The following is a 22,562-nucleotide window of genomic DNA, read 5'->3' as shown; positions in this document are numbered from 1 at the left end:
AAATGTAAGGATAAACAGGCTTAAGGGTAAGATAGATACTGCCTACAGAAAAATTAAAGAGACCCTTGGAGAAAAGAGAACCACTCGTATGAATATCAAGAGCTCAGATGGAAACACAGTTCTAAGCAAAGAAGGGAAAGCTGAAAGGTGGAAGGAGTATATAGAAGGTCTATACAAAGGCGATGTACTTGAGGACAATGTTATGGAAATGGAAGAGGATGTAGATGAAGATGAAATGGGAGATATGATACTGCGTGAAGAGTTCGACAGAGCACTGAAAGACCTGAGTCGAAACAAGGCCCCGGGAGTAGACAACATTACATTAGAACTACTGACGGCCTTGGGAGGGCCAGTCCTGACAAAACTCTACCATCTGGTGAGCAAGATGTATAAGACAGGCGAAATATCCTCAGACGTCAAGAAGAATATAATAATTCCAATCCCAAAGAAAGCAGGTGTTGACAGATGTGAAAATTACCGAACTATCAGTTTAATAAGTAATGGCTGCAAAATACTAACGCGAATTCTTTACAGACGAATGCAAAAACTAGTAGAAGCCGACCTTGGGGAAGATCAGTTTGGATTCCGTAGAAGTATTGGAACATGTGAGGCAATACTGACCCTACGGTTTATCTTAGAAGCTAGATTAAGGAAAGGCAAACCTACGTTTCTAGCATTTGTAGACTTAGTGAAAGCTTCTGTCAATGTTGCCAGGAATACTGTCTTTCAAATTCTGAAGGTGGCAAGGGGAAAACACAGGGAGGGAAAGGCTATTTACAATTTTCACAGGAACCAGATGGCAGTTATAAGAGTCGAGGGGCATGAAAGGGAAGCAGTGGTTGGGAAGGGAATGAGACAGGGTTGTAGCCTATCCCCGATGTTATTCAATCTGTATATTGAGCAAGCAGAGAAGGAAATAAAAGAAAAATTCGGAGTAGGTATTAAAATCCATGGAGAAGAAATAATAACTTTGAGGTTCGTCGATGACATTGTAATTCTACCGGAGACAGCAAAGGACTTGGAAGAGCAGTTGAACGGAATGGACAGTGTAATGAAAGGAGGGTATAAGATGAACATCAACAAAAGCAAAACGAGGATAATGGTATGTAGTCGAATTAAGTCGGGTGATGCTGAGGGAATTAGATTAGGAAATGAGACACTTAAAGTAGTAAAGGAATTTTGCTATTTGGGGAGCAAAATAACTGATGGTGGTCGAAGTAGAGAAGGTATCAAATGTAGATTGGCAATGGCAAGGAAAGCGTTTGTGAAGAAGAGAAATTTGTTAACATCGAGTATTGATTTAAGTGTCAGGAAGTCGATTCTGAAAGTATTTGTATGGAGTGTAGCCATGTATGGAAGTGAAACATGGACGATAACTAGTTTGGACAAGAAGAGAATAGAAGCTTTCGAAATGTGGTGCTACGGAAGAATGCTGAAGATTAGATGGGTAGATCATATAACTGATGAGGAGGTATTGAATAGAATTGGGGAGAAGAAACGTTTGTGGGACAACTTAACTTGAAGAAGGGATCGGTTGGTAGGACATGTTCTGAGGCATCAAGGGATCACCAGGAGGGCAATGTGGAGGGTAAAAATCGTAGAGGGAGACCAAGAGATGAATAGACTAAACAGATTCAGAAGGATGTAGGTTGCAGTAAGTACTGGGAGATGAAGAAGCTTGCACAGGATAGAGTAGCATGGAGAGCTGCATCAAACCAGTCTCAGGACTGAAGACCACAACAACAACATGTATGAAATAATATGACTACTGTTTAAAAAAATAAAAATTAAGAAAAACATGCGGGGTTCGGTCCACTGATTAACCGATGACGGAGCTTGAATGCAGACCACATGACCACCGTCATATCATGTTCAGGGTGGCTGCGCACGGGGACATCACTAACGCGTAAGGCGTCTCTTGCAGTTTTCGCGGAATTGTCTAAGTAGTACGCCTTACTATTTACACATTACGTTGTCCTAATGAACTACTGAAAGTATACAAACTTTGAAATACACCACGTTACGAATGTCGTGGCTGTGGCGGGTCGCGGTTTAATTTCTCGTGTCTATTCGTTGTTGTCACTGTGCAGGCTGCAAATTAAAATTCACCTACCTCAGAACGGCGTCTGCCCAATGTCCAGTCACTCGGCAACGTAGGTACTTACAAGATGATGTAAAATCAGTGTCGATAAAAAGCACCACCTAATATCTACAATTACTGAGGCCGCGGAACTCTAGTTATGAAATAAAGATGCGTAGAAATACTGTCGTGCAACTTTATCAGGCAGTAAGAAAATGGATTGGCTTCTGGAAAATAATGTCCAGAATTTCCTCACAATAATGCTCATTTTGCCCTTGATAACCAAAGAAAAGGTACTGTTCAGTCCATATTTAAACTATTGGCTATTGCTATTTCCTTCCAGTTCACGATTCATACACAAATTTCACACGCACAGCAGCCAGAAATCTGTCCAAACCCGACCCAAATTAAACAACTTTCTCACAGTCAATAATTTCACCACTAATAAGAGTTATTACATTCGGTCCTTCTCGTGGATTTCTAAGAAAAGAACTGATCGACAAAAATGCTCAGTAGTTGGATACTGAAACACGCCACGCAGATTCTATGAAGGCCAATATTTCACACGCGAATATCTGTCCAACAGATTTAGTCAAAACCTCTGAAATTTCGCCAATCAGTCCTCAACAACAACTGCTGTCGACTTAGCTCACCAATAACTCAAACACTAAGTAATTCTTCATCTTACACGTTAATTTTACTGGCACTAGTAACATGACCGTCCACGTTCAAAGCTAGCGAGGGACTTCCTTCTTCCATCCTCCCTCCCAGTATAACTATCAGGTAACCAGCGGTAACCGTCTCAACTCTGATTGGCTCACCATATTGACTGCCAATCAGAATACTCGCTGGGGATCATACTTGGGCCATAACTGGTCTGCACCAATCGTTATAAACAGACGCATTTGCGTCAATCTGACATACAAATATTATAGTAATGTTTAATAAACGAAAACGAAAAGACAGTAATTCCGGAAATATTCGTTAGATACAGATTTTACTCCAGCTGACTTTCTGTCTGCTCTGTTACAACAGCAATCACACCTAGACATACGTCATCAGCAAAGGGGATAAATCCCCAGGATCATTTTCTCACAACAGGCCTGTGTAACTCTTCCACGTTACTTAAGACGGTATACAATGTAATATTGAAATCTGACGAATGTCCCACGTACACACTCTCATTTACTGACAGGCTCACGTAACACATAATAAAATAAATATTGATTTTTAATAGTTCTTTCTGAAGTTGTTCTAGATTTCGTACTACAAGAATTGTAAGGTATTTGAAATTTTTAAATTAAATTTCAATTAAACGATTCTATAGCCAGATACTTCAGGTGAGTATTTCAATTGACAACCAAAAACAAGTCATAATTGTTCCCAGGTGAATTTCCTTTCTTAACCTTTAAATATAACACTTATTAGAATATACACAAACATAACCTTGGGGTGTCATGGACCCCAATGTATTTCTTCTTATATTTATCACAGTTTTGAAATTTTTGAAAATATTTTGTTTACATATTTCTCATGAACATTTAATTGTGCTGAAACAATTTTTGGTTGGAAAACTTATCTTTTCGAATTTTAGTGGCAATTTTCAAAAGATGTCACATTCTTATTTACTAAAACATATTGATTTCCAAAAAAATAAATGAAATTTGAAATTTTAAAAACTGGATTGAATCTACTTATATTTTCAGAAAGTACACAAAAAGTAGAATAACTTAGTGTTTTTGAAAAAGTGAAAGCATTTAAAGATTTTCTTATAATACCACACAAAAAAGATACTTTTTACTATGAAAATTACCCAAATCCTCTTACATCACAGCCATAGGCTCTTATAAAATAGGTATAAATTGAAAACTAATTAAATCTGTTACCAGGACTTTTATTTACACACTATAAACTACATATATTTCACATAATATTAAATAAATTTCTAGATTATTAAATTCTAACAAAAGTAATTAACCATTAAGTGAAAAATGTAAGAAAAATTGATTATTTGCCTTGAAGTGGTTTGTGTCCTTTTTCTACGCCGTACAATCTCTGCAAACCATTGCACGATGTTCCTCATACACATCAGATCGGTGTGATGAACAGAGGAGTCTCGTTTTCCGATCTCTTGCTCGAGGGCAGAAGGAGCAGCTTTGTTTTCTGGGTGGCTCGCCGTCATTTGCAACTTGACGTTCTGCTGGAATCTGCACTATTCCTCGAATAGCAAGTTTGATTCCTCTCTGAATCGTAGAATTTCCAGTTGTTGAAAGAGCCATGGTTTTATCAAGTTCTTTGCCAATATCTACAAATACTTCCTTTGGCTGAGTTTAGGATTTTTTGCATTCAAAAGGTACAAAACCATAGAGTTGACGACACATTCATCCATCATCCCGAAAAAAGTCTTAACGGCCAACGTTTCGTTCTCTGGCTGACACTGTAACCATGGCACAATTTGTCAAAAGTATCAGTCCCTCCTTTAGTTGAGTTATAGACAAGAACTATTTCGGGTTTCTTGGTCTCCGCATCTACATTTGCATTGTGATGCATTGTCGAGAGCAAAATAACATTTTTATTCTCTTTTGGGCTATGGGAAACTAAGGTCTTGTTATGGTCGAAAGCGAATAACGATTCTCCTTTAGGTTTAGATTGCAAAAATTTTGCAGGTATCTCAGTTATGTTAGCCCTCATTGTTCCAACCATTGTTAGTTTGTGGTCGACAAGCATTTTGTTGAACAACGGGACGGACGTGAACCAGTTGTCTGTCGTAATATTACGATTTGTCCCTTATATTGGCTCAGGTAGCTTTCTCACGTAATACATGGGTACTGGTTCACTGTTCAGTGTTTCTGCTTTTCCAATGTAAGGAATTGCGTTTTACATGTAACTGGTCTTACAATCATTCAGCATAACTACTTTCAAGCCATACCTGCCTTTTTTTGATTTCATGTATACCCTGAATCCAAATCGACCACGAAAGCTTAGAAGTTGTTCATCAATGGCGCAGTGCTGAAATGGTGTGCAATAAGCACGACAGTGTTCCACAAAAGTGTCCCACAAATATCGTATCGCAGCCAAACCATCATCTCTTATTCTCTCTTGCCTAGTGACTTTGTCATCAAAGCAGAAGCAAGTACTTATAAAGCGAAATCGAGGTAAGGACATAGTAGCTCTGTAAATAGAAAACCCCAACTCAGTTGACCAAAGTTCTTCTAAATTACTTTTTGAATCTTTGCGCACACCAGCCAAGTACAAAAGCCCTATGTACGCAATCATTTCGTTTTTACATGTATTCCGCTGATATGACTGCCTTACAATGTTACATACTTGCCTATTTCTTCATTAGTTCGCATGGTTATCTCTTCTAGCATCGCATCCTCAATTAGAAGCTTCCAAGCATTTTCAGGTGTTCCCACCTCTTTAGCAGCTTTCTTAGGACCAAGTAAATGCGTTACCAGGTTTCTTTCTGCAGCTCTTCCACGGCGTACTGGCTCTTTGGCGGACCAAATATATGGTGTCTTTTTGTTCCTACCTTGAATCAGATGTCTATTTCGTTGGTGTTCCTCATTTTCACTGTTATCATCTTCTTCACCATCTTGTTGACTAACTTCATTTTCTATTTCACGAGGCTCACCACTATTCAGCGCATCATTAGGTTCACTAGCAACCAGTTCATCATCTAAATCGTCATCTTTAAGAACGACATCTGGATCGGAATCAGTATCATCAACAAATAGGCTTTCTCAATCTTCTTCCTCACTTGCTTCTAACAAAGCTAGAATTAAGTCTGGCCTATCACGTAAATTTTCTGCCATTTTGTTAGTACAAGCTGATGAAAGTCAAACGTAAACAGGATTTACATAGGAGTGAAATATCCCTACCTTCTGTTTTCAAAGAGAAATAACTTAAAAAGGAAAGGGTGGGGTCCGCTGGACCCCAGCGTTATTTTTAAAGGTTAAGTGTAGTTTTTCTAACTTTAAAGTAAATTTTTCTGTCTCCAAAAATATGCCCGCTATAAAGCTGAGATTTACACACCACCTTTCTATTAATAACAAAGTGCAGTATACAAATTTTGAAAGCGATTACACAAAAACTACTATCCTTTATTTAGATTCTTATAGGTGGTGAATGTACGCGTTCAGTAAGAGACATTGAATAGCTTTCCCACGGCAGGCACTGTTACATGCACGTGTCTCTCCTGGGTAGGCCGCTAGATGTCAGCCCCCGAAGTTATGTACAGCAAGCTATCCTAAAACACCGGTTCGCTCGGAACAACTTGCCACGCTACAGTGGCCTGCCCTTGTATCTTTAAATGCAGATTAAGTGCAATGTAAAAGCCAGTCTCGTAAATGGTCAGTCTATTAGCCATAATTTCCTTGATATTATATGTGATTTATAAGTCAGCTGACTTAGAAATATATCGCACATGTGACCGATGTTACATGTCAAGAAATAAACCAAAACTCCTGAAAACTGACGGCAACAGGCTGCAAACGAAATAACAGTTTCAATGTGAATAACATTCTTAGTACAATCGGCGAAGAACAGGTGCCCTTGCCTAAGTAAATTCTTCTCGTTTGCAGTTTTAGGCTTTCATTAAAAGTTAGTTATTGTGGAACCATACATACTGCTATGGTGTCTGTCCCGCAAGTAAATTATCGAAACGTCACAGGAACATCTTTGAAGTGAAGTCTGTGTTATTTGATACCGAAGACTGAAAGCACATGATGACGTTTTCTCGTGTTTCAGGCGTGGAGCTAACTGACATCAAGCACCGCACTGTGATCAACTGCTACGGATCCTGCAGCATGGCCGCTGGAGTGATGCTTGCTGGTCTGGTGTCTTGGGCGCTGCCCAATTGGAACTACTCCATCCCGTTTGCCGCCCTCAGTTGTTTTGCGCTGTTCTTCTTCTTCAGGTAATGCACGCAAAATAAACGATACATGAGGATGCGTAAAGTTACAATGAATATTAAAATTTTATGTTTTTGACCTAAATGAACAACGGACGACGAATATATACAGGTTGTGTTTAGTCAGCGTGTCTTGTCAACGAGCCGAGCCGAAGTTCGCCAGGAGATGAGTTTTACGAGCGAAGTGTGTAGAAAGCACGTAGCGAGATACGTGGAGCATTGGTTGTGTCGTGGGATATTGTTCACAATTAATAATGTGCAGGGGTCGAAGATCTGTTGGTGTTGGGTTTCCCAGGCTGCTGTTGCGTACGTCATCAGCCATGTAATGAGAGTTATATAGAAGTACTAGCCACACCCCTATTCAATATACTTTGGCTGTTGAGCATTCTGTAGAATTAGAAAAGTCTGACTTGAGCTCTGGTTTCAGCCCCCCCCCCCCCCCCCCCCCGCAGACCCGCAGTGCAACTAAACGCCGACGAGGCAGCTAATTCTTACAGAGAAATACAGGGTGTTTAGAAAAGGACTCCCTGATTTCAAAATTAAATATCTCGAAAACAAAGATCAAATAGAGGAATGCAGTAAACGGTATGTTTATTGTGAAAGCTGTAAGAAGTTTATACAGCAGTTTGAAATAATAGTTACAAAAGCTGCTAACAGATGGCGCTGTAATCGTCATACGTAATGCCAGGTATAAATAGTGATCCGAAGCCCAGAGCGATCAGTTCAACTATTGAAACGTGAAAGGAGATTAGCGTACCGAAGGAAGAGATTAAAACCATGTACTCCACTGAACAACGCGTTTTTCTGGTGCTAGAGTACCACAGGTTAGAAGAGAGTCCTACGGCAACAAGGCGAAGTTTTCAAGCACGATTTAATGTGCTTTAATGCACCCGATGCGAAAATCATTCGTACGCTCTTCGCAAAATTTCGACGAACAGGCAGCGTAACTGATGATCTAGTGCGGCATGTTGGCCGCAAGGAAACCGCAGTTACGCCTGAAAATATCGCCACAGTTTCTGGAATTATTCAGCGAAATCCAATGTCATCCGTCCGTAGAATTGTATCTGAGACTGGTTTGAAGCGTTCCAGCACGCAGAAAATACTGAAGAAAGAGCCTACACATGTTTCCATTCAAAATTCAAACGCACCAGGCCATACCCGTACGAGCTGTGCAACAAAGGCTTGCCTTTGCTAATCAGATGCTCACAATGATTGATAGTGAAGGATTTGATGTTGTCTGCATCTGGTTTACAGATGAAGCACACTTCCACCTGAATGGATTCGTGAATAAGCAGAACTGGCGATTTTGGGGTTCCGAAAAGCCATATTGGTGTGAAGCGAAACCCCCGTATTCTCCTAAAGTTACTGTGTGGGCTGCAGTATGCAGCAGATGCATTATTGGCCCTTTTTTCATTCGAGAAACGGTCACTGGTGCACGTTACGTTGCAATTTTGGAACAATTTGTCGCCACACAGCAAGCGTTAGAGGATCGACCAGGTACTGAATGGTTTATGCAAGATGGAGCCCGACCACATCGGACCGGACAAGTGTTTCGCTTTCTTGAGGAATACTTCGGGAATCGAGTCATTGCTTTGGGATATCCCAAATTTACTGGTGCAGGCATGGATTGGCCTCCATATTCGCCGGATTTGACTCCCTGTGACTTTTTTTTTTGTGGGGCACAGTGAAAGACATGGTCTACCCGAAGCATCCCGCCACGCTGGACGAGCTTGAATCGGCGATCTCTGTGGCATGTGAATCCATTTCGGTTGAGACACTACGAAATGTGATGGCGAATTTCATTCATCGTTTCCGCCACCTCTGTAGTGCCAATGGTGAACATTTTGAAAACATTGTGATGTGATTGTTTGCAAAGATTGTTTTCGTACGATTATTTCACTTATGTATGCTGATATGAGCTGTACAGCGTACAGCGCCATCTGTTAGCAGCTTTTGTAACTATTATTTGAAACTGCTGTATAAACTTCTTACAGATTTCACAATAAACATACCGTTTACTGCATTCCTCTATCGATCTTTGTTTTCGAGATAATTAATTTTGAAATCAGGGAGCCCTTTTCTGGACACCCTGTATGTGTCTAATGTAATTTATCTACACTGTCTGTGGTTGTGCAATGGGGAGGATTGGGGGGGGGGGGGGAGGGGGAAGGATCTGCTTGTGAATATAATTAACTTCCACTTACTAAACTCATCATTTCTCCAGCCAAAGCCTGAGAGTTTTCAGTGCTGTCTGTAGGCTAAGATGATGTTTGATAATGTCTAGTATTGTGCCAGGATAGTTACGTCATCGGTGTGTATGGCTACCATCACGTCGTTGTGGAGGCTTAACACGTGGGACTCCAGTATACTTCGTCGAGGTGCTCCCGCCTGTTTACCATGCAGTATTGACTGTTTACTTCGAATCCCTGGAAACTTCTGTCAGCGAGGCATGAGTGCATGAATCTATGAAACCGAGCGGAATTCTAGTGCCGTTCAATTATCATATGAAGCTGTTTGGCAAATACATTCGGCGGTCTAGGAAAACAATGCTGCTATTCCTTTTTTTGTCGTTGTCGTGTGTTATGCGTTCTATTACACGGAGAAATTGTGTTGTGGCGTGGTGATTCTGGAATTGGAATTCCGCTGGGCTCAGCACTTCATTGTTGATGCAGTGCCATGTGAGGCGCTCCTGAATTATTTACTCAACAACTCTGCTGGAAGAGCTCAGCTGGATGATGAGTGAGTAATTTTGTGGGAGAGAGTTACATTTTCCTGCTTTCCTGAACATCAGGACCTTGGCCACATTCCAGTGCGCAAGGAAACTGTAGTGTTTGAGGACAGCATTCTTGATATTTGTAAAATATTCTAATGATACATGAATGAGCTGGGTTATGAATGCCATCTGGGCCAATTTCTTTCCTGGGATAGGTTACTTGATTGTTACCACGATACGCTTCGTTTTACGTGACTGTATGCTGGTTAGTTATAAACATCATGTCTCTTGCAGATACATTTGGTTACATAGCCATATATAGAGTGTGTATAATATCTCTTCGTTAGCGGTTGCTTGCCGAGAATATTTGTTATTCGAATTCAAACAGTTTCGCAATTTGTACGGCGATGTAAGAAAAAGCCTCAGAATAATGGTTTCTCTTCGGTACTACAGCGTCGACCAGTGATGTGTTTTATAATCAATCCCAGAGATGTTGTTCAATTTAAATTGATAATTTGTATTCTCTGATTCAGTCAGCACAGATACACGACCTTTCATTTCTTTAAACAAAATTTATAATATTTTAATCTTTGTCAAGTATTTTACGTTTCAGATATTTCCTTAATAAGCAGACGACAAACCCTACCTTATGGTCTTTGGTTTTATGTATCATAACTTTATGTATCTCACTAAGTAACCTATAAAAACACCGTTATTTCACTTTTTGCGTTTTACTATTCTCCAATACAAAAACCGGAAATTTGGAGAAATACGTTTTTCACACCATTTCACTTCTTCACATTTCCAAGATAAAATATTTGTTTTCATATTTGCAGTATTATAAACTCAGTCACACACAGCGTATTGCTTTCGTGATCCATGTTGGGTCATACGACAAATAAGATTTTAGGACGAAATAAAAATGGCAACTGAACGTTGTAGTAGTTTAATTATACATCTTTTTCATATGTTCATTTTTACAATTACGTTAATAATGGTGGAAATTGGAATCTTCCAGCAGTCGCTGATGTTCGCTGAAGGTGTCACTCCGGTACCCGTTCTTTCAATATGAAACACAAAATATTAACATTTTGTAAATATTTCACAGTTTGTAATGAGTAAAAACCATTTAATTATATTTTAAAAGAAATATTTACATCATAGGTAGCAGTGTGACCGAAAACACGTCACACTACATAGTCTATATGATTTCAAATACCGTTTGTCTGGCTGGCGTAGACGTGAGGTGCCTAGGCAACAAGTGCGAAGTTTTGTTTGATGGGCCAAAACTGCCCTGAACGAGTATTCTACATCTACATCTACATACATACTCCGCAATCCACCATACGGTGCGTGGCGGAGGGTACCTCGTACCACAACTAGCATCTTCTCTCCCTGTTCCACTCCCAAACAGAACGAGGGAAAAATGACTGCCTATATGCCTCTGTACGAGCCGTAATCTCTCTTATCTTATCTTTGTGGTCTTTCCGCGAAATGTAACTTGGCGGCAGTAAAATTGTACTGCTGTCAGCCTCAAATGCTGGTTCTCTAAATTTCTTCAGCAGCGGTTCACGAACAGAACGCCTCCTTTCCTCTAGAGACTCCCACCCGAGTTCCTGAAGCATTCGCGTAACACTCGCGTGATGATCAAACCTACCAGTAACAAATCTAGCAGCCCGCCTCTGAATTGCTTCTATGTCCTCCCTCAATCCGACCTGATAGGGATCCCAAACGCTCGAGCAGTACTCAAGAATAGGTCGTATTAGTGTTTTATAAGCGGTCTCCTTTACAGATGAACCACATCTTCCCACAATTCTACCAATGAACCGAAGACGACTATCCGCCTTCCCCACAACTACCATTACGTGCTTGTCCCACTTCATATCGCTCTGCAATGTTACGCCCAAATATTTAATCGACGTGACTGTGTCAAGCGCTACACTACTAATGGAGTATTCAAAAATCACGGGATTCTTTTTCCTATTCATCTGCATTAATTTACATTTATCTATATTTAGAGTTACCTGCCATTCTTTACACCAATCACAAATCCTGTCCAAGTCATCTTGTATCCTCCTACAGCCACTCATCTACATCTACATCTACATCCATACTTCGCAAGCCACCTGACGGTGTGTGGCGGTGGGTACTTTGAGTACCTCTATCGGTTCTCCCTTCTATTCCAGTCTCGTATTGTTCGTGGAAAGAAAAACTGCCGGTAAGCCTCTGTGTGGGCTCTGATCTCTTTGTTTTTATCCTCATGGTCTCTTCTCGAGATACACTTAGGAGGGAGCAATATACTACTTGACTCCTCGGAGAAGGTATGTTCTCGAAACTTCAACAAAAGCCCGTACCGAGCTACTGAGCGTCTCTCGTGCAGAGTCTTCCACTGGAGTTTATCTATCATCTCCGTAACGCTTTCGCGATTACTAAATGATCCTGTAACGAAGCGCGCTGCTCTCCGTTGGATCTTCTCTATCTCTTCTATCAACCCTATCTAGTACGGATCCCACACTGCTGATCAGTATTCAAGCAGTGGGCGAACATGCGTGCTGTAACCTACTTCCTTTGTTTTCGGATTGCATTTCCTTAGGATTCTTCCAATGAATCTCAGTGTGGCATCTGCTTTACCGACGATCAACTTTATATGATTATTCCATTTTAAATCACTCCTAATGCGTACTCCCAGATAAGTTATGGAATTAACTGCTTCCAGTTGCTGACCTGCTATATTGTAGCTAAATGATAAGGGATCTTTCTTTCTATGTATTCGCAGCACATTACACTTGTCTACATTGAGATTCAATTGCCATTCTCTGCACCATGCGTCAATTCGCTTCAGATCCTCCTGCATTTCAGTACAATTATCCATTGTTACAACCTCTCGATATACCACAGCATCATCCGCAAAACGCCTCAGTGGACTTCCGATGTCATCCACAAGGTCATTGATGTATATTGTGAATAGCAACGGTCCTACGACACTCCCCTGCGGCACACTTGAAATCACTGTTACTTCGGAAGACTTCTCTCCATTGAGAATGACATGCTGCGTTCTGTTATCTAGGAACTCTTCAATCCAATCACACAATTGGTCTGATAGTCCATATGCTCTTACTTTGTTCATTAAACGACTGTGGGGAACTGTATCGAACGCCTTGCGGAAGTCAAGAAACATGGCATCTACCTGGGAACCCGTGTCTATGGCCGTCTGGGTCTCGTGGACGAATAGCGCGAGCTGGGTTTCACTCAACGACGACTCCTTCCCGTACACCACAGCATCATCAGCAAACAGCCGCACATTGCTATCCACCCTATCCAAAAGATCATTTGTATAGATAGAAAACAACAGCGCACCTACCACACTTCCCTGGGGCACTCCAGATGATACCCTCTCCTCCGATGAATACTCACCATCGAAAACAACGTACTCGGTCCTGGCGGATTGCGGATGTAGCGTTACTTACTGGTTCAGCGATCCATCAGATTCCAGCCACCTCGGTAGGCGGTGTCCAAAGGAGCGGGTGTCTGACCCCAGTGTGTGGCCCTACGAATAAGTGTTTGTTCCAAACGTCAGTTCCAAACGGCACGTTTACCGATAAGGTTTCCAGCAGTAATGGCACGCGGAGCAATATTAAGCGCTGTTGTTTATATTGGCCCTGACAGGTGTAGATTCTGATTTCTCAAGTTTAGTCAGCTCTCTTCTGCTGTCTTTGATGGCCTTTTCTCCATCGGCTCTGTCACTCTTCTGTCCGTATGACAGGCGAAATATCTATCGTAAACTGTCTGTGAGGTTCAGGTAGCGTATCGGTGACCAGCGCGATGCGCTTCTGAAATATCCCATTGGCATCCTAAAACAGGTTCAGTATCTACGATTTGTTGCTAGAATGTTATCCATTGACCCATGTGAAGATCGTCTTGAGGAGTGTCTTTGTTAATATCGTACCCTTGACTAGGCTCAGTCAAAAGTAGCTGTACGAAGAGGGAAGCCACCCTTTGGAGGATCTTCTTCATTGTGACGTAGGTAAAAGTTTTGCAACAGGGGTTCCATATAAGTGCTGAAGAACCAGGCAAGGACATCATCTGATTTGCTGAAGCTGCTGTAAAATTCACTTTTTTCTGAATGAACTTGTTTGGTAACTTCTTTAGGTCTCTTACTGCTTTGAACATAATCATTCAGGTCATCCTTATAGACATGAGACTGATACATATGTGTCAGCAATGATGTTGACGTAACTTCCAGCCATTCCAGCATACTACTTCCCAAAGGATGTGATTTGGTATGTCTCAGAGAGACAGGCATCTGCTACAGTTTATGAAGTCCTTAAAGCGGTGCACGATGGATATACGTTAACACAATGATCACAGAACACGTCACCAAAGCATCTTCCCACAGTTACGTCTAATTTATTTTCAACTCCTACTTTAACGCTTCCACCGACGACCTATAACGGCAATCGCTGCTAACGTTATACCTCTGCGAGGAATTTTTGATAAGTTGACCCTGAGATAAAATAATAGAAACAGAACAATCAAACTGGGATTCGTTTCCGAAACACTCCAGCAGAGTATAACCAATAGCAAACGGTGGATCAGGAACAGACGTTCTCCCAGCACAAAAGTTGTAACACTACATATTCAGAGCGGTCGCTAGCCTAATTAGCGTTTCTTGTGTCAAGCTAAATGATAAAGCACAAGGCTAACCTAACCTTCGTTGACACACACACGAAAGTCTTTCGTTACATCTGTTCCTACTACAACACAGTAACCCAACCTTGCAGATAAATGTGCTACTAACAAGAAAATGGCCAATGAGATAATAGTTGCATATGCCTCTCAATAACATGTACCTTAAATGAACCAGCTGTAGCAGTTCATAAAACCAGTTAAATGAAACTAGTACCAATACCGAACAGGGAAAAGCTTGAAATGATTCTGAATTTAAGTCAGGGGGTCTGCTAATGATCGTAATCAATAACTTCATCGCTTAGTACGGGGTCTCTATGCCTGTGCTATAACCAACTTGCATTAGAGTAGATAACATAGTAAATATTTCTTTCTTAAACTCAGTTTGAAGCAACCAAACAGAATGCAGGTCTAGCTACACTGGCTCTGAAGCAAGCCTTTGCATTGCTTCATTAACTAGCTAGCCTAGTACCCTAGGACCCTTAAACTTTCATAGTTTGAAGAACCATGCTCATTAACCAAACCACACCAGCATGTATGAGAAATGGAAAGTATTGTTATCATTAATTATTAATTTAATAAAGCATAACAAACTATAACTCTTTAAATAACAAATGCACTTTGATAAGCAGTCTTTTTACCTACTCAAAAGTATTATTGGCTTTACAAATGACAACACATCATTAAATTCAATCTGACCCACTTTCTCATAATAAATCAGGACACCTGAACTTAAATTCGCTAGTATAGGATTCCTCTCCAGGTCTGTGATTTGGGATAATCACGGGTGTACGATAGAGATTTTAGCAACACCACAATTACTATTATAAAATCAACCAAATTTCACAAGTACCTGGTCCATTTACAGAATGCCAAATATAAACAATTTAGTGGAAGGCTGGTTGTTCTGGTGGCTGGTAACCAGGCAGCGGTGGAATCACAGCAATACTGTTGGCCTCGCCCTGTTACATATCTTCTTGGCGTCGAAATTATATTTTTATAGGGCCAAAAACCATGCCATGATAATGGTATTAGCAAATGCAGCATCCGAGGCCCATAAACACTGCCCTTAAGCTCTTCCGGCCTCAAAACTCCACGAATATGAGCCACAATGATCCGCTACATGTACGTATGATTACACTACAAGCATAAAATCTTTTAAGCTGACTGTAAGTCGGAGCAGAGAATTCACTCGAAGATACTAGCAAAGAGAATACAGTCGCCCTTATGAGCAGTGAATCCAAGTTCGAGTTCTTTAAGAGATTTTCATTTTTCACCACATATTCATTACATTGCATGTTCTGCACTTGGTTCACTCTCAGTTACTTTCGTGTCATTGTGTTAACGCTGGTGTCTTCCTCAACGATTTATTCATCTAATTTGAATGAGTTTAATTAATTTAAGAGAGAATAGCATCAGAATCTTACTACTGCGGAGTTCTGTGATGAGTGTGTAGTATGCAGTACCCTGTAGAAACACAAAAATGCCGTATACACTCAATCCCGAGAGATGGAGTCCCTTTTTCAGGATTAAATGCACAAAATAAGAACCTAATTTTGATACACAGTGCCCTGTGGACACACAAACATTCCACATACACTCAGTCTCTAAGATGGAATCCTACTTTTCAGGATTAAATGCACAAAACAAGAAGACAAGTTTCATACTGTGTTAAGTATAAGAACGATACAACATGGGCCTCTTTAATGGTTAGTTCAAAAAGTTGAGTACTTTAATGTGTCATAAGAGTATCACTTGATAAAGCATACTGAGCATAAATTTTGAATTATCACAATAACAGCTCTATCTATCATCACAGGACAACCTTCAAAATTTTCAAATGACTGTTACAATGTATTTCTTAAATAATTCGTACTGTATTGTAACGTGTGGTTTAGACAACATAGAGCAAACATTTGTAAAATACGAGGGCATTTCGAAAAGTAAAGATACAATGGCTCGCAGTCCTTAAATAGAAAATTTATTTAGAAAACATCAGTTACATCTTATTAACTGGATTATTTGTTATTTTTCGACATAATCACCCCCCTTATCCAAACATTTGTTAAGTCAGTGCACAAGCTTTTGTATCCCACAGTCATAGAAGGTTCTCGCCTGTTGTCAGAACCACATTTCAACTTCATCTTTGATCTCTTCATCGTCGTGGAATGATTTTCCACCAAGATGTGACTTCAGGTAATGGAAGACAAGGAAGTCGGTGGGCACAAGGTCCGGGCTGTAAGGCGGATGGTCCAATACGTTCCATTTTTTTTCTCCGGACTGGAAAGAAACATGCGCATTGTTTTAAAATGAGGCCGCATTCATTGTCAATACGTCCCAGAGATGGCAGCACCATACGGCAGATGGAATTTTACCGCCAGCGGCGAGAATGAGAACTGTTTTAAATACTTAAAATGGCGACATTTTCCTTACTTGAACAACATGCAAAAATTCGTTTTCTGAATTTGCGTGGTGTGAAACCAATTGAAATTCATCGACAGTTGAAGGAGATATGTGGTGATGGAGTTATGGATGTGTCGAAAGTGCGTTCGTGGGTGCGACAGTTTAATGAAGGCAGAACATCATGTGACAACAAACCGAAACAACCTCAGGCTCGCACAAGCCGGTCTGACGACACGATCGATAAAATGGAGAGAATTGTTTTGGGGGATCGCCGAATGACTGTTGAACAGATCGCCTCCAGAGTTGGCATTTCTGTGGGTTCTGTGCACACAATCCTGCATGACGACCTGAAAATGCGAAAAGAGTCATCCAGGTGGGTGCCACGAATTCTGACGGACGACCACACGGCTGTCCGTGTGGCATGTTGCCAAGCAATGTTGACGCACAATGACAGCATGAATGGGACTTTCTTTTCGTCGGTTGCGACAATGGATGAGACGTGGATGCCATTTTTCAATCCAGAAACAAAGCGCCAGTCAGCTCAATGGAAGCACACAGATTCACCGCCACCAAAAAAATTTCGGGTAACCGCCAGTGCTGAAAAAATGATGGTGTCCATGTTCTGGGACAGCGAGGGCGTAATCCTTACCCATTGCGTTCCAAAGGGCACTACGGTAACAGGTGCATCCTACGAAATTGTTTTGAAGAACAAATTCCTTCCTGCACTGCAACAAAAAAGTCTGGGAAGGGCTGCGCGTGTGCTGATTCACCAAGACAACACACCCGCACATCGAGCTAATGTTACGCAACAGTTTCTTCATGATAACAACTTTGAAGTGATTCCTCATGCTCCCTACTCACCTGACCTGGCTCCTAGTGACTTTTGGTTTTTTCCAACAATGAAAGACACTGTCCGTGGCCGCACATTCACCAGCCGTGCTGCTATTGCCTCAGCGATTTTCCAGTGGTCAAAACAGACTTCTAAAGAAGCCTTCGCCGCTGCCATGGAATCATGGCGTCAGCATTGTGAAAAATGTGTACGTCTGCAGGGCGATTACGTCGAGAAGTAACGCCAGCCATTTTAAACACGACCTACTCCAACCAGAAGCAACGTTCAACTGCCGAACGACCGCAAGGAGAAACTAACGGTTCAAGGTTAACACCAGTGTTGCCAATTTGCTCGCCAAAACTCTTCTGTTCCTCTGGCGTACGGTGTATCTTTACTTTCCGAAATACCCTCGTATAACTTAAATTAATAATAAATACCTACTTCACTCTACAATGTACACTGCTGGAACAAAATAGTACATCCTTTTAGAGATTTCCAAGTCACTCAAGATTCATTGTTGCAACAGTGCATATGCAGACCATGAAACTATTACATTTACAGATCAATAGCAAAACGGTTCTGAGGTACCAGGTACCGGCCTATGCTGAAGCACCGATATTAGTACGTGGTGCAGCTTCCGCAGGCGGCAATGCAGGTGCTGACTCGGCATCCAGTCGATCGTACAGATGGCGAATACTGTCCTGGGATTCGTTATGCCACGCCTGCTCGACCTGTTCACGTACTTCTGTAAGAGTTGTCGGCTGACGAGTCACTTCTTTTCTCCTCGTATGCCACACGTGCCCCATCAGAAGTAAGTCCAGAGATAGTGCTGGCCAGAGAAGTTGCCGCATGCCTTGCAGAGCACACGGAGTTTCGCTGGCAGTAAGTGACCGAGCATTATCCTCTTGGAAAAGCATCGCCTTCCTGTTGCAAAAACGGCAGAAGAATGGGTCTAACAACATTCTCCAAAAACGATTGCTGGTTAACATCCCCAGCATAAACACCAAAGGTGAATGTGAGTTGTAGGTTATTGCAGCGCAGACCATAAGCCCTGGGATGGTGCCAGTCTGTCTTGGACGAATGCAAATCACTTGCGTGCTGGCAGGATCTACATTCATCTCTGGAAACCGCGACGCACCACTCCATCTTCAAAGTGAACCTTTGACAGTACCAGTCGAGCCGTGTACGTTGATGCCAGGGGCCGAGTGGAAGACGGGCTGGAGTTGTGTGTGTCTGCAGTCCCACTGCTAAAGTGCGCGTCATTTACGACGGCGGCCGAATTTAGGTTCGTTCTGCGCATCTGACGTCACGAAACACAGTCATCCAATGAACAGAGAACGACATTGCCAGAGCTCGAGTGCAGTGCAGAGCACCGATGAGTGTCTTTAGTTTTAGAAACTTTATTTAAAGTAATTGAACAAAAGCAATGTCTTGATAGCAGACTTTCTATGAAAGAATGTTTGGAAAAAGCATTCTTCATACCAATTGCTTCATATTCTATTAATTAATTAAACCAAACAAGCAATAAGCCTCCTAATTCAGGCAATAGCAAGGAAATTCATTCTCACTAACCGCTTTTTCGCAATAAAGAACAGCGGTAATTGTTTATTTCCTGATGTACTTTGACGAAATGTGGGTAATTCATAGTCATACCAACAGTGTTTGTTGGTATTTTGCGTGACGCTTTACAGTCCTCAAGGAAGTCTATTAGATGATGAGTTGCATTAGCATAATGGTTAAGGTGTTTGGCTGCTAAGCAGAAGGTGGGGAGTTCAAACCTTGTTTGGTGTTTAATATTTTCTTTATTTAAAAACAATATCGAAGTATCTTACTTCATGAATTTTATTCGTTTGAATGTAATTTTTTGAAATTTCCAGTGGCAACTAAAATCGACCATACGGAAAGTATACGCTGTGGACTTTTACCTCTGCAAACTCTTCAAAATTTCGTGCAATAGTTTACTACATTCAATACTGCACAATAACTGCACTGAACATCGAAACAAAATTAAGCCATTTATGGGGGGAAGGTATCAGTCAAGAAGATGTGTAAAAATCAAATTTTTGGGCCAAACAGTTTTTGTGAAATCGAATGATAAGTGTGTCAAAGCAGTCGGAACACCGTGTGTTGCACAGGCGAGCAGTGCAGTGATGGCAAAATGCGGGGATCACGTCTCTGTAGCAGCGTAAAGGTTAATGCGGCCGTGGTGGCTTTACGTCTGCGCGCTCCCCCCTAAACGTAAGTCTGAACTATGCTGCACTATGGCTCTGCTTCTCTTGGCGCGTGCAACTGGCAACGCAGCAATCTCCCGCGTCTGGGCGGCTATGCGCGAGCCGCTAAGATAAAAGAATTGAACCATAACAGCCGATTCGCGACAGTTCGTCTTCACACTTGTGGCTCCCAGGCCCTCTCATCTGTGCTGTGGTAGCTGTACCATCTGCCACTGCTGCCCTTACAATATGACGACCCTGGAGGGCGTCTGTGCTGTGTGGATGTACAAAACCTCATCAACGGGTGTAATAACGTTCACGTGACCACAGATACCAGCATCGTTGCGCAACTGACGCAGCACATCCAACTTGTGTGGCAATTCTCCGAAAGGACCATCCCACCACTCGGAAGACCACAGTTTGATCCCTTTCAAAATCGCTCAGTAGCTTGAAGGAAGCACAGATGCCTCTCTGTGGCATTGTTGCCTGTTCACTTCACACTTTTGCACCACAGTGAGCCTTCTGGCTGAGGGCATTCCCTACTAAAGGGTAGACACAGATGGCGCACTGGTAGAAACGCCACTATACGGTCTGTTGGCGGACGACGTTGAAACCATTATCATTACATATACTGTCCCCCAGACGGCATATGCCGTCATCGGATCGACGTTTACGTCGTCTTTTCTGGAGTAATAAATTTATTTCTGGTAGTGTACTTTCTACCAAAATGAAAAAAAAATGCTCCTATCATATCACAAAAAGGAGAATATGTCCTAGGAAGAGTTGGAGATGCAAAAGAAGGCTTATCTTCTTTACGAGTTAATCCTACTTGCCCAACGGAATCATCTCTTGTTCTTTATATCTTTGAGTAAACAACTAGCTGTCAAACTTGAATTCCTACAGTTGTCACATAGTAAAAAACGTATTATAATAAACATGAAACAGCAAGTTATCGAACCACTTTAAAACGTTGTCGAAAATAATTTTACCAGCAACTACAGACAGCAATAATGATTTACTCAGAGTTGACAATTGACAATTGACCATCTGAATTGTCAGGACGTGTACTGATGAAAAAATAAAGCCGAAATAAGCTTACATATTAAAATAAAATTTCAAGCACCATACTCTTTTCCAGTTCTCTGCAGTCATTTCTCTTAGTTGCAAGTTGTTGGCACACCTGAATCTCATAATTTATAGGTCAAAGTCCCCGATCCTCTGCCCAAAATCTAGAAAAATCGTCAGCCATTGCCAGAACAGTTTTTTTTTTGTCTTCCGAACCATGTTACTTGGTTAGGTATCGTTAGACTGGTTCCGCTACAGTTACCTGCCTGGTATGATTGAGCATATACAGTATATACCACTGTATCCTCAGAGTACAAACCTCACCCCCACCAAATCAGGGTCATATCCCACAGGAGTTTTTTTGTTTGGTTTTTATTTTTTTGTACTTTTGATTATTTTCATTATTTTGCTTTACATTTTTAAATTTTTTAAAATTTTATTTAATTTCTTTATTGTTTTTTTTATTTTTGGCTACATTGTTAAACACATTTTATTCACATATGTATGAGATTGTAAATGCAAAAATTTGAAAAATAACCATAAATACTTAATACAGTGCACAAAATAGCAGCAAACATAAACATGATAAAAACAAGTCAAATAATTTCCGAAATTTCTGATTGTAAAGTATGTAAATAGTTCATATCACTCATATAAACTTACGAAATGACCGCATTACACGGATAAACTTACTTGATAGCTTACTACATCGCAAGCTGAATGATTCGTGCAACAAATAATAAACTACTCAAAAGCATACACCTTGCTCTTTCCTCGTATCTTAAATTTTTGTCATTGTTTATCTAAAGTATGCACTAGCAAAAAATTGAGTGTTAAGAAACCGGTGCTATAAAAATTCACGTGAATAATTTTGGCGCTAAATGTTACAACAGCCAGTCCAAACTAAATGTGAGTATGACTGGCTTCAATAAGCAAGGGACTGCGGAAAAATGTGTGCAGAGCAAAATCCTATCATCTTTCCAATTCCGTGCGAAAATCGACAATCTTAAGCTTCTTTCGTCCGAAAATAAATTTTCTAGGAGATAGCATAAGAGCTTGTGATGAAAACGTAATAAAGTATTTTCTTCATTGGCGACTCCATGGAGTGTCCTGTGCACCACGACCATATAATGGGTATACTTGGAAGGAGAGACAGCATTGGTCGTATTTTTTTTGTTTTATTAAACGCAAAATCGCTGTAAGCTTGTTGACACCAGTGCCTACCAATTTAAATTATATATTACAGCACTGAAGATGGTCACTAAGTGACCGGAAATCGATTTTGCGTTTAATAAAACAAAACAAAAAATACTACCAATGCTGTCTCTCCTTCTAAAGTATTTTCTATTGGTTAGAAACGAGGTGAACTTTTTCTGACAGTAATTTTTATAGCAATTTTTGGGTTAGTTTAATTTAATGTGTTGTCATTGATAGAGCTTTAAATTCTCAATCAAATAGTACATAATTTTGTACAGGGCTAGAGGTAATTCTCATTTGGTACATGCATTGTTTTCTTGTTCAGTTGCTTGTTTCAATCGAATGAAACAACCAAATGAAACTAGTCTCTGTGGCCGTATCAGCTACATCATTGTTTTCACTCACTCTCCATGCTTGAGTCGTTTCACTTAATATGAGACAACCGACAGACACAAATCTCTGATGGT

At 40.9% G+C, this 22,562-nt stretch overlaps 1 protein-coding gene across 3 annotated transcripts in view; it reads left to right on the top strand.

Annotated features, from left to right (window-relative positions):
• LOC126473823 (solute carrier family 22 member 7-like) overlaps positions 1-22,562 on the top strand; it is a 147,369-nt gene that overhangs the window by 78,719 nt on the left and 46,088 nt on the right. For all 3 annotated transcript variants that reach the window (XM_050101142.1, XM_050101141.1, XM_050101143.1), the window contains exon 5: positions 6,830-6,998. In XM_050101142.1, coding sequence (XP_049957099.1) covers positions 6,830-6,998 — 169 coding nt within the window. The remainder of the gene's footprint in view (positions 1-6,829; positions 6,999-22,562) is intronic.

Source organism: Schistocerca serialis, chromosome 4 (genome assembly GCF_023864345.2).
Source record: "Schistocerca serialis cubense isolate TAMUIC-IGC-003099 chromosome 4, iqSchSeri2.2, whole genome shotgun sequence".
Taxonomy (NCBI): Eukaryota; Metazoa; Arthropoda; class Insecta; order Orthoptera; family Acrididae; genus Schistocerca; species Schistocerca serialis.
The sequence above is the reverse complement of the archived record's forward strand: the minus strand, read 5'-3'. Positions and strand labels throughout refer to the sequence as shown.